This window comes from Carcharodon carcharias, chromosome 12 (assembly GCF_017639515.1).
Source record: "Carcharodon carcharias isolate sCarCar2 chromosome 12, sCarCar2.pri, whole genome shotgun sequence".
Taxonomy (NCBI): Eukaryota; Metazoa; Chordata; class Chondrichthyes; order Lamniformes; family Lamnidae; genus Carcharodon; species Carcharodon carcharias.
In genome coordinates this window covers 18,853,606-18,870,613 of record NC_054478.1, presented here as the reverse complement: position 1 = coordinate 18,870,613, position 17,008 = coordinate 18,853,606, and the positions used below count along the sequence as shown (strand labels likewise).

The 17,008-nt window shown below is 47.2% G+C and overlaps 1 protein-coding gene across 4 annotated transcripts in view; it reads right to left on the bottom strand.

The window, feature by feature from the left end:
• Positions 1-16,214, bottom strand: part of nhej1 (nonhomologous end-joining factor 1) — a 254,131-nt gene extending 237,917 nt beyond the window's left edge. For 3 of the 4 annotated variants that reach the window (XR_005944627.1, XM_041201702.1, XM_041201704.1), the window contains exons 1-3: positions 16,104-16,146; positions 3,404-3,785; positions 3,112-3,310 (exon numbers count right to left, since the gene is read on the bottom strand). Coding sequence is in view for 3 of the 4 variants with exons in the window: in XM_041201702.1 (XP_041057636.1) it covers positions 3,112-3,297 (186 nt within the window). In the remaining variant the exon portion in view is untranslated. Of the gene's footprint in view, positions 1-3,111; positions 3,311-3,403; positions 3,786-16,103 lie in introns of all 4 variants that reach the window. The other variant, XM_041201703.1, reaches the window with a different exon arrangement.
• Between the last annotated feature and the right edge of the window lie 794 nt (positions 16,215-17,008).

Genomic DNA, 17,008 nt, shown 5'->3' with positions numbered 1-17,008 from the left:
TGATGGTGATGGTAGAATGGGGGATATGCCAGGCCATGAGGTTACAGATTGCATTCGAGTACAATTCTGCTGCTGCTGATGGCCCACAGTGCATCATGGATGCCCAGTCTTGAGTTGCTAGATCTGTTCGAAATCAATCCTATTTAGCACAGCGGTAGTGCCACACAACACAATGGAGGGTATCCTCAACATGAAGGTGAGACTTCGTCTCCAGAACAATTGTGCGGTGGTCACTCCTATCGATACTGTCATGGGTAGATGCATCTGCGGCAGGCAGGTTGGTGAGGATGTGGTCAAGTATGCTTTTCCCTCTTGTTTATTCCCTCACCACCTGCCGCAGACCCAGTCTAGCAACTATGTCCTTTAGGACACGACCAGCTCGGTCAGTAGTGATGTTACCGAGCCACTCATGGTAATGGACATTGAAGTCCCCCACCCAGAGTACATTCTGCACTCTTAGCACCCTCAGTGCTTCCTCCAAGTGATGTTCAACATGGAGGAGCACTGATTCATCAGCTGATGGAGGGCGGTCAGTGCTAAGCAGCAGAGGTTTCCTGGCCCATGTTTGACCTGATGCCAAGAGACATCGTGGGATCCGGAGTCGATGTTGAGTTCTTCCAGGCAACTCCCTCCTGACTGTACACCAATGTGCCGCCACCTCTGCTGGATGGGACAGGACATTGGTGATGGTGGTGTCTGGGGCATTATCTGTAAGATATAATTCTATGAGAATGACTATGTCAGGCTGTTGCTTGACTAATCTGTGAGACAGCTCTCCCAATTTTGGCACTAACCCCCCCCAGTTGTTAGTAAGGAGGACTTTGCAGAGTCGACAGGGCTGTGATTGCCATTGTCATTTCCAGTGCCTAGGTCGATGTGGGTGGTCCGTCCGGTTTCATTCCTTTTTGTGACTTTGTAGCAGTTTGATACATTTCTGAGGGTGTTTAAGAGTCATGTGTAGGACTGACAAGGTAAGGATAGCAGATTTCCTTCTCTAAAGGACATTAGTGAACCATATGAGTTTTTACAACAATCGACAATGGTTTCATGTTCATTATTAGACTTTTAATTCCAGATTTTTCACTGGGTCTCTGGGTTACTCATCCAGCGACAATACCACTATGCCATGGCCTCCCTCACTTTATCTAAACCTGTCATAATCTTGCAGACCTCCATCAAATCTCCCCTCAATCTTCTCTGCTCCAAGGAGAACACCACCAGCTTCTCTAACCTAACCTTGTAACTAACATGCCGCACCCCTGGAACCATTCTGGTAAATGTGCTAAGGTTGTGCTAAGAATTACACTGACAACCAATTTAAGATTATCAGTCACGCTCACAGTATAGCTCAGTTATATATATTCACAAACAGGGCCCTGTCCATTGCAGGCAGAAGGAGCACGTCCACACACTGTACTTTTTCAACCAAACAAAAGCTTGGGGGACAGCCATTCCTAGTTAATTCCCCATGGCAATGTCTTGACCGATCAGAATCAACCTGCCTGGTTTGAATTTAAACAAAACTTGGCAGTTAATTTCTTCCTGGTGCATTCTTCATGGCAATGCCCATTTGCCAAAGTCCACTTGCCAAACAATCAGCACTCTTTTCTCATGCAGTATAAATTGTTGTTCCCTTTACAATTGGTATTCTTGCGAATCTGTCCTGATGAGTTCAAGATGAGAAGCTTCGACAGCATGGCTCTCTTTTCAGCAATACTCAACTTCTGTACTACCAAACGAATATTCTGGTAAATCTTCCCTGCACCTGGAGTCACGGCTGTAAATTGCTTTGGGAATATCGAAATTCTAAACATAAGTGTCTTTTCCCTTGTGCACACTAAATGGTCAACTCTTAATGACCTCTGAAGTGGTTTAGCAAGCCATGCATTCAATAAGCAATGGGAAGAAAGCAATGTTGCTGGTGTCATCACATATCCTAAGAATAAATTTTTTATGAAAAAAAAACTTTGTAATTCTGCAGACTATTGCTGGGCGGAAGAGCAAGTGGCACTGGTAGATGAAGAACATCCTAATTGGAAATGTGAGAGTACACTTCTAACTGGAAATATGACAGCTGGTGAGTGGAGTTGCCTACCCGTCCAGGATTGGCCTGGAGTCTCCAGGAATTGTAGATCAATCTCCAGGACACTGCTGTGTGCAATCCTGAAGAAAAATCATCAGGACGTCAAAAAAGATTGATTTTAAAAGATTTTTCTTTAAACATTTCTCTTTCCAATTGGCAAAGGGGGGCAGTGCGTCACAAGGATGGATGCGTTGGCTGATAAATGAAGGGCTAGAGCATGGGGACAAGTCATGTGATGAAACCTCCAGGGCTAGATTGACCTTAGTCTATCCTTCTTCAACAATTCCTTAGGGTTTATCACTCTTAATGAGGTAGTGTGAACTTTGGGACATTTTTCTACATTATTTTCCACATATATATAATAGTCAAGTTTATTTGGGTGATGCGACCAAGAATTTTTGTTTCCTTTTTCAGTTTCACTGAAATACACTGATCTGCAGTCAAAGTGTGGAAATAAAGCCTGTTAAATATTGCTGTTAAATCAATTTTTCATGCAGCAAGTGGTTAAGGTGTGCAATGTGCTGCCTAAGAGTGTGATGGAGGCAGGTTCAATCGATGCATTCAAAAGGGAATTAGATTGTTACCTGACAAGGAAGAATGTGCAGGACTACAGGGAGAAGGTGAGGAGATGGCACCAGGTGAGCTGTTCATTTGAAGAGCCAGTGCAGACACAATGGGCTGAATGGCCTCCTTTTGCGTTATAACAATTCAGTGCTCAAAACAGGTGGTGAGTGACAGCAGCTCTGGAGAATTTCCAACAACTCTCCCCTGTTGTCATGGAATCTTAGGATTTAGTCTTACACCAAGGCAGATTGATGGAGTTAAGGTACAGACCTGTCTTGATGTTGTTGAATGGCGGAACAGGCTCAAGGGACTGAATGGTCTTCTCCTATTCCTATTATCAGCCAAGCAACTCTGCTCGTGCTTTGTCTTGTGACTACCAGGATGGTACGAGGTGAACAATGATGGATCCAAGCCTTTCTGCATCTACCTCTTTCTACGTTTGTAACTTGAATCCAAAGGCATACCTGCGCCCTTTGCTCGAGGCCATCTGAGTTCATCTCCTCCCACCAGACACTGTCGAAATCCGAGAGCATCAGTTTGTAGGCAGCATCACCAAAAGAGGCCTTCAGTAGGAAAGGAGAGTCACCAATATGGACTGAGATCCACGGCTGAGCAAGGAGATCATCGGCCAACTTTGCCACTTCAGCCATTGAAAATAAGACTCTGGAGTTGAAGAAAAGAAAGTCTTGCATTTATATAGCATCTTTCAAAACCTCAGGACATTCCAAAAAGCTCTACAGCTAATTAAGTACTTACTGAAGTGTAGTCACTGCTGTAAGTAACACAGCAAGCTCCTACAGTGACATGACAATGATCAGGAAAACTGTTTTAGTAGTTGAGGGATAACTATTGGCCAGGACATGAGAAGAAATTCCTGCTCTTCTTTGAAATAATGCCGTGAGAGGGCAGACTTGGCTTTGCGTTCATCTGAAAGATAGCAGCTCCACAGTGCAACATTCCCTCAGTATCAGCATCGGTTATGTGCTCAAATCTCTACAGTTGGACTTGAACCAAAAACCTTCTGACTCAGAAGCAAGAGTATTAACCCACTGAGCCATGGCTGATGCAGCTAGTTAAGTTTCGTACGCAACATTCTCTCTCTGATGGACATCAGCTCTTCCTTTAGCCCTTGTGACCCCTAAAGGTGGAAAAGAAAATTCAGATTGGAAAAAATCCATTAAGCCCAACAAGCATATTCTCTTTTGCAATAAAAGCAGAAAATGCAGCAAATACTCGGCAGATCTGTCAACGTCTGTGGCGAGGGCAACAGCGTTAAAGTGAGATCAAAAAAGAGGTGTTGGGCGTCTTGAAGAATATTAAGGTGGATAAGTCCCCAGGGCCAGATGGGATCTACCCCAGAGTACTGAGGAAGGCAAGGGAGGAGATTGCTGGGGCCTTGACAGAAATCTTTGTATCCTCACTGGCTCTGGGTGAGGTCCCAGAGGACTGGAGAATGGCCAATGTTGTTCCATTGTTTAAGAAGGGTAGCAAGGATAATCCAGGAAATTACAGGCCGGTGAGCCTTATGTAAGTGGTAGGAAAATTATTGGAGACGATTCTTCGTGACAGGATTTACTACCATTTGGAAGCAAATGGGCGTATTAGTGAGAAACAGCATGGTTTTGTGAAGGGGAGGTCGTGTCTCATTAACTTGATCGAGTTTTTCGAGGAAGTGGCAAAGATGATCGACGATGGAAGGGCAGTGGATGTTATCTACATGGATTTCAGTAAGGCCTTTCACAAGGTTCCTCATGGCAGACTGATACAGAAGGTAAAGTCACACAGGATCAGAGGTGAGCTGGCAAGATAGATACAGAATTGGATAAAAGCAAAAAACTGCGTATGCTGGAAATCCAAAACAAAAATAAAAATACCTGGAAAAACTCAGCAGGTCTGACAACATCTGCAGAGAGGAACACAGTTAACATTTTGAGTCCGTATGATTCTTCAACAGAACTAAGGAAAAATAGAAAAGAGGTGAAATATAAGCTGGTTTAAGGGGGGGGGGGTGGAACAGGTAGAGCTGGATAGAGGGCCAGTGATAGGTGGAGATAACCAAAAGATGTCATAGACAAAAGGACAAAGAGGTACTGAAGGTGGTGATATTATCTAAGGAATGTGCTAATAGGTGACATTAAGAGTAGAAAGCAGGACGAGCAAGGTACAGATAGCCCTAGTGGGGGTGTGGTGGGTGGGAAAGGATCGAAATAGGCTAAAAGGTAGAGATAAAACAATGGATGGAAATACATTTAAAAATAATGGAAATAGGTGGGAAAAGAAAAATCTATATAGATTATTAGAAAAAAGGGAGATCGGAAAGGAGGAGGGGATAGAGGAGAGAGTTGTTGAACTCAATATTCAGTCCGGAAGGCTGTAAAGTGCCCAGTCGGAAGATGAATTGCTGTTCCTCCAGTTTGTGTTGAGCTTCACTGGAACATTGCAGCAGGCCGAGGACGGACATGTGGGCAAGAGAGCAGGGTGGTGTGTTGAAATGGCAAGTGTCAGGGAGGTCTGGGTCATGCTTGCAGACAGACTGAAGGTGAAACGGTCACCCAGTCTGCATTTGGTCTCTCCAATGTAGAAGAAACCGCATTGGGAGCAGCGAATGCAGTAGACTAAATTGAGGGAAGTGCAAGTGAAATGCTGCTTCACTTGAAAGGAGTGTTTGGGCCCTTGGACGGTAAGGAGAGGGGAAGTAAAGGGGAAGGTGTTGCACCTTCTGCAGTTGCATGGGAAGGTGCCGCGGGAGGGGGTTGAGGTGTACGGGGTGATGGATGAGTGGACCAGGGTGTCATGGATGGAATGATCCCTGCGGAATGTCACCGGGTGGGGGGGGTAAAGGGAAGATGTGTTTGGTGGTGGCATCATGCTGGGGTTGGCTGAAATGGTGGAGGATGATCCTTTGAATGCAGAGGCTGGTGGGGTGAAAAGTGAGGACAAGGGGAACCCTATAATGTTTCTGGGAGGGAGAGGAAGGTGTGAGGGCGGATGCGTGGGAGATGGGCCGGACACGGTTGAGGGCCCTGTCAACCACCATGGGTGGAAAACCTCGTTAAGTAAGAAGGAAGATATGTCAGAGGGACTGTTTTTGAAAGCGGCATCATCAGAACAGATGCGACGGAGGCGAAGGAACTGAGAGAATGGGATGGAATCCTTACAGGAAGTGGGATGTGAGGAGCTGTGGTCGAGCAAGCTGTGGGAGTCGGTAGGCTTGTAATGGATATTGGTGGGCAGTCTATCACCTGAAATTGAGACAGAAAGGTCAAGGAAGGGAAGGGAAGTATCAGAGATGGACCATGTGAAAATGATGGAGGGGTGGATATTGGAAGCAAAATTAATAAATTTTTCCGGGTTCAGACGAGAGCATGAAGTAATCATCGATGTACCGGAGAAAGAGTTGTGGGAGGGGGCCGAAGTAGGACTGGAACAAGGAATGTTCCATGTACCCCATAAAGATACAGCATGACTGGGGCCCATGCGGGTACCCATAGCCACACCTTTTATTTGGAGGAAGTGAGAGGAGTTGAAGGAGAAATTGTTCAGTGTGAGAACAAGTTCAGCCAGACGGAGGAGAGTAGTGGTGGATGGGGATTGTTCGGGCCTCTGTTCGAGGAAGCGGAGAGCCATCAGACCATCCTGGTGGGGGATGGAGGTGTAGAGGGATTGGACGCCATGGTGAAGAGAAGATGGTTGGGGCCAGGGAACTGGAAATTGTTGATATGACATAGGGTGTCAGAGGAATCACGGATGTAGGTGGGAATGGACTGGACAAGGGGAGGAAGAATGGAGTCAAGATAGCAAGAAATGAGTTCCGTGGGGCAGGAACAGGCTGACACGATCAGTCTGCCGGGACAGTCCTGTTTGTACATTTTGGGTAGGAGTTAGAAGCGAGCCGTCCGAGGTTGGGAGACTATGAGCTTGGAAGCTGTGGAAGGAAGATCTCCAGAAGAGATGAGGTCAGTAACAGTCCTGGAAACAGTGGCTTGATGTTCAGTGGTGGGGTCATGGTCCAGGGGGAGGTAGGAGGAAGTGTCTGCGAGTTGACACTCATGTTTAAGAGGCAGCTTGACATATACATGACTAGGATGGGAATAGAGGGATACAGAATTGGCTTGGTTATAGAAGACAGAGGGGAGCAGTGGAAGGGTGCTTTTCTGAATGGAGAGCTGTGATTAGTGGTGTTCTGCAGGGATCAGTGCTGGGACCTTTGCCGTTTGTAGTATAGGTAAATGATTTGGAAGAAAATGTAACTGGGCTAATTAGTAAGTTTGCAGACGACACTAAGGTTGGAGGAGTTGCAGATAGTGAAGAGGATTGTCAAAGGATACAACGGGATATAGATCGGTTGGAGACTTGGGCGGAGAAATGGCAGATGGCATTTAATCCGGACAAATGCAGGGTAATGCATTTTGGAAGGTCTAATACAGGTAGGAATTATACAGTAAATGGCAGAACCCTTAAGTGCATCGACAGGCAGAGGGATCTGGGTGTACAGGTCCACAGGTCACTGAAAGTGGCAACGCAGGTGGAAAAGGTAGTCAGGAAGGCATGCGGCATGCTTGCCTTCATCAGCAGGGGTATTGAGTATAAAAGCTGTGAAGTCATGCTGCAGCTGTATAGAACCTTGGTTAGGCCACACTTGGAATACTGCGTGCAATTCTGGTCGCCACATTACCAGAAGGATATGGAGGCGTTGGAGAGGGTGCAGAGGAGGTTTACCAGAATGCTGCCTAGTCAAGAGGTTATTAGCTATGAGGAGAGGTTGGAGAAACTTGGATTGTTCTCACTAAAGCGTTGGAGATTGAGGGGTGACTTGAAAGAAGTTTAGAAAATTATCAGTGGCATAGACAGAGTAGATAGTCAGAAGCTTTTTCCCAGGGTGGAAAAGTCAATTACTAGGGGACATAGATTTAAGGTGAGAGGAGAAAACTATAGAGGAGATGTGTGGGGTAAGTTTTTTACACAGAGGGTAGTGAGTGTCTGGAATTCGCTGCCAGAGGAGGCGGTGGAAGCAGGTACAATAGTAGTGTTTAAGAGGCAGCTTGACAAATACATGAATGGGATGGGAATAGAGGGATAGGGACCCCGGAAGCACGCACACACTCTCTGCAGCCCAGCTGTGTTATCACTAGTTCCTGAGACAGCCCCCCAGGAGAATGAAGAGATTAACCCCTAGTTTCAGCCACAACTCCCTTGAAGCTCTTATCCAAGGCGTCCGCTATCCAAGTGATGGAACCAGGAGGTCCATCAACTTCACCTCACTGGCCTGGGAGGTGGTGGCAGAGGAGGTCTGTGCCGCTGGCAATTGGCAAAGAAGTGCCCTACAGCACAGGAAGATGATGAATAATCTCATCCACTCCGCCAGGGTAAGTCAACCTTCTGCTCATTCCCATCTCACACTCCTGTAATGGCATCGTGCACTCAAAGAGTTACACTACTCAGGAATCTCTCACAATATTAGCAGGTGAGACATCGGCACTGATTGTCTTACAGATGCTTTAACATCACCAGCATATCGCATTTATCATGCTGCACAAACAGCATAGACAGCCGCTACTGCAGAAGGCTCAAAACACACAGGAGGCATGCATGATTCCAAACCTATGTCATCCCTTCTCATCACATTCCATCCATTTGCCTTCATGCAGGCCAAACTTGTCCATAACGGAAGGGAGAGATCCCAGGCAGGAGGAGGGATGTCTGAAATCCAGGAGCTCACTTGATTCGAGGAGGATGCCACTGAGTTGGTAAGGGAGGGCAGGGATTGATCCTGTGGCGATGGAGAGATCAGCCTCTCCCAGCAAGCCAGTGTGATGAGAACTCCATGGATTGTTCATACCTTGACATTCATGGTAAGTGACATGCAGTGCTGTATTCTGGCTGCTCATGAATTAAAATCGATCCTCCATCTCTCACAGGCACCAGCAGACCCGGACAGAGCTCGAGACAGACCTTCAGCACCAGGCCACCTCAGGAGAGGATGCCGAGGATCCTTCTGATGAAGACTGATCACTGCGTTTACCCACACCCTCCACCAGCGCAGAGACACACACCTCAGAGGGTGCTAGATCTAGATTAGGCTCAGGGTCACTTTCTGGGGAATACCTCGCAGACACGTCTCCCCAGCAGTCAGAGGCAGTGACAGGCCAGGTCTCTGGCATTCAGAACTGGAGATCAGGCACCCACTGAGTCCGTGTCAGATGATAAGCCTCTGCAAACAGGCATCATTAACAAACTGCAGAGGCAAAAACAGGCAGCAGGACATCAGGCAGAGTTGCAAAGGACAGTCAACAGACTAAAACAAAGAATGGAGGAGAACATCCACATTTTGTCTGTGGCTCCAACATGTGAGTGCCTAAAGGTTACCATGGGAAGGGTGGCAGCTACCTTGGAAACCTTAATCCAGCAGATCCTGCAGTATTTGCAATTGGACCTGCACTCCATTGTTTTAGGCACAGGTGGGATCCATCAGCGGCTAGGCGAGGTGTGTGTGTGGTGGGGGGGTGGGGGGGGGGGGGGGGGGGGGGGGGGGGGGGGTCGGGGTACCTCGACCACCCTTCAGGTGCCACTTCTCTTCAAGGAGTTAGAAGGGGCCCTTGGGTAGCCAAAGGGAGGAGGGCCATCAGCTGGACACGCCAGGGCATCCACCCAGGTGACTCTGAGAACGTCCAGCCAATGCCAATCCCTTCAGCCAGTGACTCCATCAATCCCAGCTCCACAGGCTGAGGAGGGTGCACCAGCCCCATAACAGGAGACCCAAGCAGGCCGGAGCCTCCAGAGCAGGCCTGCCAAGGTCATCACAGACAAGGTGTAGCAAGGAGACAGCAAGGTGTAGCAAGGAGGCTGCTTCCACCTCTGCTGCGGATATCAGGGACGCATCTAGATGTAGCAGTAGGGTAAGAAAATTTAAGAAATTCTGAGATCACTACGGTGGCAAGGGTGTGCACTCACTGTACATATTATGCACCTTTGCAAAAATATTTCCTGTTTGTGACAATGGTTTCGTCATTTGAAGGCATTGTGCATATTCATCCAAGTGCCCTCTTATTGAGAGGGTGACCCAAGCTCCCATTCTGTAATTGCCTCCCTTTGTGAGCCTCAGATTCATGTGATGTTTAACAGACTCATGTTCGTCACTCACCCCTTGCGCAGTGTAAGGGAGATATGTGAAGCTCTTTCCTGAAGGTGACTGCAGATTGAGTTTTGAAGCTTCAAGCCTTGCAACACACCACAGAATTGTGTGCTCATGAGCCTGGAAGGGTTAAAAGTTATGTTGTTTCATCATCACTGAGCTATCTCCATTGAGAGTGTGGAAGCACACGACCTGCACCCATTATGGTCACAACAACCATGTGGGAACCTCTGTGGCTGCACAAAGTGTCTCCTTCACATGTCAATGACTGCACAATGTGCAGTTGATGCAGGGTTTGTGCTGCCTTTCACTTCCCATGACAGCTATATGCAGCTTTGGCTGCTGACCTTTCCAAAAATTAGGGCCTCGCGATCCTTGAGGGTTGCAGGTCCAAGGTCAAACGTTGACTTGCTTGTGATGTCACTGCTTGTAAAGGCCTTTCCAATCATGGCATGGTGCTAAGGGGCAGGAGGGATGTGCTCGGGTCCCTTGCCTGAACTTTACTCCTGGAGCCTTGTGGCTATCAATGTGTCACGGGGACATCCTCCATGTCGTGCTGCTGCAAGGGCATCCTCACATGGAAGCTGGCCATCATGGCCCACTTCAGGTTCCTGTCCTTCCCAAGTCCTCCTCATCTAAGGAAATCTCTGCTAACCTTTCATGTCTCCCATGCCATGTCTCCCTATGGTAAGTGATCTCCCCTTTGAAGCACCAGGTGGTGCAGAGCGCAACTGACCACAATGATGCAGGAGACCCTCTCTGGAGAGTACTGCAGAATCCCACCTGAGAAGTCCAAACATCGGAAGCTCATGTTCAGAATGCCAATGGTTTGCACAATGACGGACCTTGTCACAGGGTGCACTGTGTTGTTATCTCTCCTCCGAGGCACTTTGAGGGCAATGGGTATCATAAGCCACGTCTTCGGGGTAACCCTCATCACCCAGCAGCCAACCCTGTAAGCACCACAGCCGTTCAAATACCAGTGGCATCTGGGAGTGACTCAGGATGTAGAAGTTTAGGGAACTCACAGGATACCTGGTACAAACATGCATGATCTGCTTCTGGTGATCGTAGACCAGCTGAACATTGATGGAGTGGAACCTTATCCTGTTAATGAAGATCAAGGGCTGATGCCAGAGAGCTCTTAAAGTGACGTGTGCAATCGACCACACCCTGCACTTTAGGGAAGCCAGAGATCACCACAAATCCCAAAAATCTAGCAGTATGGCTAGCTTCATCCATTGTGAAATTTATATAATTGTGAGCTTTACTGTAGAGGGCATCTGTCATCTCTTTTATACGATTACGTGTTGAGGCCCGAGAGATGCCACATAGATCCCCAACGGGTCCGAGGAATGAGCCACTTGCAAAAGAGATGAGTGCATTGGTAACATTCAGGAGCACTGGGAGAGGATGACCTCCTAGTCCATATGTCAAATCCTGCAGAACGCGACAGGTATGACCCACTCCACCTCCTGACAAACGTAGACCTGTGCAGCACTGTCTCGCGCTCATCTCCAAATAAAAGAGGCGTCTTTGGTATACCCTTGGTCGCGCCAGTTGCCTCTGTAGGATGGGTCTGACCTTGTCAGCTTCTGGTTCTTCCTGGGCCTATCCTGGACTATGTACCACAGGCCAGGACTCTTCTCTAAGCTGTGGGAGATGGCACTGGGCCCTTCTCCTCCTCCTCCTCCTCAATCTGAGCACTGCCATTAAGAAGGCTGCATCGAGCGCAGCCTATATTCCAAATTCATCCTCCTTTCCGTGGGCAGATAGATTCAAGAGATGAATGTAGCTTGACCAACTATTGCAGACCTCCCACTCCCAGCCAGAAAGCCACTGGAATGCTCTTGTGTTGTGCCTGCACTACCCACCCTCTGCCTTGTAGCTGAGGCGCTCCCTCACAGCTCATACATGCCAATGAAGCCACCCCAACAACCAGACATCTTAATCCCATAGAAGGTGGAAGAGGCTTCAGCACTGCCATGCAAAGGTGACCCTCAGTAAAGATGTTCATGTGCTGCCTGATTAGGATTAGAGATTATTACTGGCTTGCACTTGTGGAAAAACTGGATGCCTTGTGGCCCATGTCCCATGTAAATCGGACAATGCAGTTTAAAGGGTAGAGCATCTTGCAGATATCCAACAGCTGTGCTCCCTTACTGGCTGAATGCCTCTTCCCTCCTCTCATTCCTCTGAAATTTAAATGCTCAATAAGACCACCAATGATTACTACAGTCTCACGTAACAGCACACCATGTGGTTTCAACTATAACTTCTCAATAAAATGTTCATCAACTAAGCATTCATCTCCATGTTGAGAATCTAATAAATATGAGGGTGACCCATTGTAAGGGCCCTGGAGTCCAACCATGGACTCCTTCCCCACTGTCTCAGATCTTCTGTGGAGATTTTGTTCATTTCATTTTTAAACCGCATCATTGATTCAGGGTCTCAAGGTAGTGGTGCTGCATTTCTACTTCCAGACCAACTTCGACCCTCCCCCTGTCACCATTCATGTCCCTCCAACCGTCCTGGAACCGCATCGTGTGCCCCATCCGGTCACTCTCCAGCCTCCCCCAGTAGCCCTGCAGCCCGTAGTAATTGTGGACATTTCTGCCCTCCCGTCGAAACCATCACTGTGGTTGCGCCAATGTCCCATGTGGAACTCACCCTGCCCCATCTTGTGTACATGGTCAGAGAGGTGCCCCCTGCCCCGCCTCTCTTTCTCCCCACCCCATCACCACCACGAGAGCTTCAAATACTCCCCACTTTATTAGATTTTCCCCATTTACAGGCTACAGATGCCTCCCCTGACCATGACCATTCCATCTGCAATCCAGTACCGAGCCAGCCATCCACAGGAACACCGTGTGAGGCACCGACCACACCCTGCACACCAAAACATGCCATTGAGCACACTGGTGTTGCCCCTCTCTGGACTGCGACCATGACGTGTGTGCCATGCATAGCCCTGTAGCATGGTGTGCACAAAGCCCCAGGACTGCCTTTAATCTCTCACCCTGACCTTTTGGCCTGAGTCCCAGGGCTGTCTGTCACCCCCATTTCCTTCAGGACTGAACACACCACCTTTCCCCACCCTCTGCTCCCCCCACCCTCCAGTCATGAGTGCAACCTATCCCTCTTGGGCTACAATAACCCTCCCTTTCTCTAGTCTCGAATCTGTGCGCACCCCCTCCCTCTCCCTCTCATGCCATATGAAGCCCACCCAGCCCCCTGCCATGTCTGGCACCAGCTCCCCCGCCCCCAGTCATCCCTCTGCCTGCCATCTTTCCCCCACCGCCCTGTTCCACTCACCCACTTGACTCTGTCAGCAGCACCCGCACCCCCCCCCCACTCCCCATGCTGGTCTCTATTGCAGCCCTGCCTCTGAAATGCAGCTGCCACTGCGAACAGCCCCGCTCGAGACCTGCACCACACACTCGGAGCAGCCCTGGCTGAGACCCACAGTACCCATTGCACACAAGGAGGTGATGGCGTAGTAATATTGTCACTGGACTAATAATCCGGAGACTCAAGGTAATGCCCTGGAGACCCAGGTTTGAATCCCACCTTGGCAGGTGGTGGAACTTGAATTCAACCAATATGGAGTACTCCTCCATGTTGAACACCACTTGGAGGAAGCACTGAGGGTGGCAAGGGCGTAGCATGTACTCTGGGTGGGGGACTTCAAAGTCCATTATCAAAAGTGGCTCAGTAGCACCACTACTGACCAAGCTGGCCAAGTCCTAAAGGACATAGCTGCTAGACTGGGTCTGCGGCAGGTGGTGAGGGAACCAACAAGAGGGAAAAACATAATTGTCCTCATCCTCACCAACCTGCCTGTTACAGATGCATCTGTCCATGACAGTATCAGTAGGAGTGACCACTGCACAGTTCTTCTGGAGATGAAGACCCGTCTTCACAATGTGGACACCCTCCATCGTGTTGTGTGGCACTACCACTGTGTCAAATGGGATAGATTCCAAACAGATCTAACAACTGAAAACCGGGCAACCATGAGGCATTGTGGGCCATCGGCAGCAGCTGAATTGTACTCAAACACAATCTGTAACCTCATAGCCCAGCATATCCCCACTCTACCATTACCACTGAGGCTGGGAATCAGCCTTGGTTCAATGAAGAGTGCAGGAGATATGCCTGGTGCTGCTCCTGTCATACCTAAAAATGAAGTTCAACCTAGTGAAGCTATAACGCAGAACTACTTGCATGACATCAGCATAAGTGTCATGAAGATATTAATGTATATAATGCTATTGGAAATTTTTTTTGAATTGGACTTGTAGTAGGGTCTGTGTCTGTGGGGCTGTGTGAGACTTAATTAGATTAAAGCCAGCTAGTCTGGGTGCTTTGATGTACAGTAGTTTGAGATGTTAACTAGATAAACAGGAGGCTAGAAGGTAAAGAGTACATTTGCATTTGTTGAATAAACCATTCAAAAGGGGGTAAAATATTGCACCTAGCTAGAAGACACCAAGCAACGTGTTTATATTACTAGCAGAATTGGTGCTATGAAAGGGGTTTTATTATTAGAAAAGGTGAAGTTCAAAGACCTGGTGATACAATGAGAATTTACATTCAAAGGGAAAACTAGGTATAGTTTGTGTATGCAGGTCAGAGGCATGTAAGATCTAAGCAGGTTGTAAGCCCTACAGCTGAGTCTGCAAAGGAAACAAATTGAAAGGAACCTCATTTTGAATTTGTAAGATCAAATGTGCTTTGCCTGGTGTCTGTTTAAAGTCTAGGTTATTGTTGCCTTGGTGAAGATTTACCTGGGAGTGATTAATTTGGGCATTTGTTTAAAAGTTATTATGGTAGTAATCTGTAGACATGTGTATGTGTTTAATTTCTTGTTAAATTAATAAATGTTTAATTTAATATATATATATATATACAAAGTCTCTTGAGGCTTGGTGGTTTTTATTCCTGAATTCAGAGCTGTGTCTCAAACACACCAATTGAAAATATAGGTTATGACAGTTGTTCAAAGTTTCCTCTGGGATTTTAAATAACTCAGCATTTACCAACTGCTGTGTCATAACAATAAACAGCAAGGGATAGACAGGGCTAAGCAATCACACAACTAATGGATCAGATCTAAGCTCTGAAGTCCTGCCACATCTAGTCGTGAATGGTGGTGGACAAATAAACAACTCACTGGACAAGGCGGCTCCACAAATATCCCCATCCTCAATAATGGGGGAACCCAGTAGGTCAGTGCAAAGAATAAGACTGAAGTATTTGCAACAATCTTCAGCCAGGAGTGCCAAGTGGATGATCCAGCTCGGCATCCTCCATAGGTCCCCAGCGCCACAGATGATGGTGGCTGAGGTGAGAGCAGCAGAGCTCGAGTCTCCAGCGGCGGTCTAACCAGGTTCAACAGCCCAGGGTTATGGGGGCTATTGTGAGTGAGTGTGAAGAGGGTGTTGGGAAGAGGGGCTACTGAGTGAGTGGATGAGTGCAGGGATGGGGGTAGAGAGGAGGGCTGCTGAGTGAGTGTGGGGTTGGGTAGAGGGTCAGTTGAATGAGTGTGGGGTGGGGGTGGGAAGAAGAGCTGCTGAGTGAGTGAACGTGGGGATTGGGTGTGGAAGTAGGGAGAGGAGCTGAGTGATGGGAGGGGTTGCAGGAGAGGGGCTTCTGAGTGAGTCCGTGTGGGGAGGGGGTTGGGAAAGGGGCTCCTGGGTGAGTGTGAGAGGGGCTGCTGAGTGAATGAGTGCAGGAAGAGGATTGGGGAGAGGGCAACTGAATGCATCTGTCAGGGAGATGTGTTGGGCAGTGGGGAATGTCTGGGAAGCCAGCAACCCCCCTCCTCCCCGACCCCACACAATCCCAGTGTCTCATCTTAGTTTAGGTCACCCTGTATATAATGCCAGTTCTTTCTTGGGAAAGCTAACAACCCAATGCAGAGGTTTTAACATCAAACTGTTAATGACAGGGGGGGGGAGAAAAACAGACCAGAAACATAAAATATTGAGGTTTGTTTCAGGTGTAAATATATTCACAGATTATATCGAGAATAAGAAACTAATCCCAACGTCAGCCTTTGCTTCTTATTCTACAAATCAAGAGATTGTAAATGTTGTGGAACAAAAGCAGGTTTTAAGTGAAAAGAAAATGATAATAAAAGATGTTGTCGTTATTCAGGGGATTGTTGACACTGAGGGACCTGGAAACACCAAGTGTGGGGAGTGGGATTCAAAGACAAACACAAGAGATGCCTCCCTCCCTCCCCCCAAAAGCTGGGAAATTAAACTCAATGATTTAAAGGTTTAAACTGCTTAGTTGTTTTAACAAATGACAAACCTCAGCTCCAACTCCTTCACTTCCTGTTGCTGCTGCTGCCCGGGGCCGGCCGCAATCTCCGTCCTCACCAGAACAAGCGGCGCCTCCCAATCGTTCCGCCCTTCAACCCAACTCCTGGACCATTACCTCAGAGGGTGACAAAAAGCACCACATCTCTTGGAAGTGCTGGTTGCACCTGAACCCTCAGGGGATAATCAGTAAACATCTCCGTTTCATTTTTTCCATCTGAAATTCTTCTGCTCTCTTTCACTCACGCTTTCTCCTCACGCCTGTTGTTTTCAATTAAAAAGCATTTGCTCTCCTCTCTCAAAAAAGTATCAAGTTTCTGCTTGTCCAACACTGCACAGCTGGAGAGAATATATTTTAAGCTTTGTCTTCACAAAGCTTTTAATTGAATAACTTATGTATAATTTTCAAAATGGAATCATAAAACTAGAGTATCACAAAATGTATTCAGAAACTTCTTGAAAAATATTGATTAAAACTTCCTTATGGACATAGATTAAATACAAATTTTTATTGAAGGCCACTTTGTGTTTCAATTCTTAATCTGACAATAGGATTCATGTAACCCCACCCAGGTCTAGATGATTTTTAAAAAAATTCTTCTACTACCTTAAATCAAGCAGATAATGGTTTGGAGTAGCTAGTTTTGGGGAAAGTACTGAGCAGGAAAGTGTAGAATAAGACCAAAATTGCTCTTTTTTTCTTTTTTGTTTTTATTTTGTTTTTGAATGCTTAGGTGATGATATAAAAGTCCTCAAAACTAATTTTTTGTTTTCTTAGAGATCTGTAGATGATAATTCATTGAGTATATTCTGGACAGATATGGAGATGGTACAAGAAGCTAGTGAAATACACTGGCTTCTGGTTCACAAACGCCACAACTTTAAAATTCTCATCAG